This window comes from Prosopis cineraria, unplaced genomic scaffold, assembly GCF_029017545.1.
Source record: "Prosopis cineraria cultivar Desert tree isolate PC_DT_omini unplaced genomic scaffold, ASM2901754v1 PC1706, whole genome shotgun sequence".
NCBI classification, from domain to species: domain Eukaryota; kingdom Viridiplantae; phylum Streptophyta; class Magnoliopsida; order Fabales; family Fabaceae; genus Prosopis; species Prosopis cineraria.
Window position 1 is genome coordinate 21,350 of NW_026557031.1, and position 1,830 is coordinate 23,179.

Consider the following 1,830-nt stretch of genomic DNA (forward strand, 5'->3'; position numbering starts at 1 on the left):
TCAAAAAATTTATAGTAAATTTCTCAATATAATATAATGTTAACAAAAAAATCTAAATTGTTTATTTAAATATTGACATGCTGAATTATTTAAATTTTTTTTAAAATTGGGAAAGAGAGGAGACAATTAGGTCATAAGGACAAATTAATAATTTTAAAAATTTTAATATAATTAAAAATAAAAAATTATCTATTTTAAAATTTTTAACGAAATATTCCTAATAGTATTAATAATTGAACTAAAGTTTATGTTTTTGAAAATAAAAGAAAAATCTCTATAATGTCAATAAAATGGAAAGGAGCTCATTTTATTTTACTCAAAATATATATGAAAGCCATTTGATACTAATTCAGGTGGTAAGGTGTAGTGCGAGAAGTCAGGCACATAACACAGTGTGAAGATTAATTTCACTTGCACGCCTGCAAGTTCAAGCAAAAAACAACAAATTAAATAATATAGTGATAGTTTGTTTGTTTGTTTGTTTTTTTGGCCAGAAATACAGTGATAGCTTCAAGATCAAATAATGATAGTTGCAATCTCTCTAACATTTGATACTTATCAGAAAATACCTCCCAATTGGTATATTCAATTTTGAAGACAGACACTGGAAATTATAGTAATTAATTTGATCATTGATAATATATATGTCAATTGTGTATAACAATTACTCTTTTTTTTTTGGGCCAAATGTATGACAATTACAATTACTTGAAGTAAAGCAGAAAGTATACAAGGACTCATCACGTCGTGCATGAAATTATTTATTTGTTTATTTTGTCTCTTGACGTACACTTGCTTAGGTTTTTTGGTTTTTTGGCCCCGAAAATCAAGACGGATTTCTAATTGACTGAAAGACCAAATTACCTAAGGATTATTCTATGGTCTATCGGTTTGTTTATATAAAAAGATTAATTAAGTATTCTCAGAGTCAAGTTCGTCATCTACACTTTTACTAATACTTCTAATTCTAATCTTTCTCTATTTTATCTTTAAATCAATTTTATTATTAATAATTAATAATTAATACCAAACAAGCCAGATCACGGTATTAATTTCGCAATCTGTTCATTACATAAGGTGGCGTTGGTGAAATATTCTGAAGCAGAGAGAGAGAGAGAGAGAGAGAGAGAGTCAATGGTGGCGTCAAGGGATCAGCGAAATTCCGTCGGCCGTGGGAGGGGGGAGGCTGGACAGCGAACCTTTTCGATTCAGACCATCGGAAAGATCATGAAGAAGGTGTTGCCGCAGAAGGCAAGGATCACTACAGAAGTGAAGGAAACGATCGAACAATGCCTGACGGAGTTCGTCGCCTTCATCACCAGCGAAGCCGCCGAGAAGTGCAACAATGATAACCGCTTTATGCTGACCGGCGACGACATCGTGTGGGCGTTGGCCCGACTCGGATTCGATAATTACGTGGAACCACTCCAGATTTACCTGCACAGGTATAGGGAACCTGATTATGAGGCGGCGAATTGGGCGGAACTGGATACGAGTATTAGCGCCGTTCCGGTATGGCAGCACGGCCAGATCAGCGACGGCGACTATCAGAATGGGATTCTTGGGGTTGGGACTGTTGAGGATTTTCAAGATTTGCCCGCTGTCATTTTGATGAAGATTTATTGAAGCCAAAAGATTGATATATATATTTGACAATTTTTTTTTTTTTGGGGGTTATTTTCTTTAATTTCTTCACTCTTTATTACTTGTTTCATATCAAAATATTGGTGTTCAGAGATACAGAAAACTTTGCAAACTTTTGAGGATACAATTTAGATAATATTTCTGTGGTTATAATATTTTCTTGAATGTTGACAATGAGGGGGACGA

At 33.7% G+C, this 1,830-nt stretch overlaps 1 protein-coding gene across 1 annotated transcript; it reads left to right on the plus strand.

Moving 5' to 3' along the window:
- Positions 1-1,134: 1,134 nt before the first annotated feature.
- Positions 1,135-1,626, plus strand: LOC129300690 (transcriptional activator hap3-like). The gene has a single exon (XM_054939266.1). It carries the CDS (start codon positions 1,135-1,137, stop codon positions 1,624-1,626), a length of 492 nt encoding a protein of 163 aa, XP_054795241.1.
- The last annotated feature ends 204 nt before the right edge of the window (positions 1,627-1,830 follow it).

Excerpts from the sequence above, each read along its gene's own strand:
- LOC129300690 (XM_054939266.1), top strand. The coding sequence starts at position 1,135 with ATGGTGGCGTCAAGGGATCAGCGAAATTCCGTCGGCCGTGGGAGGGGG.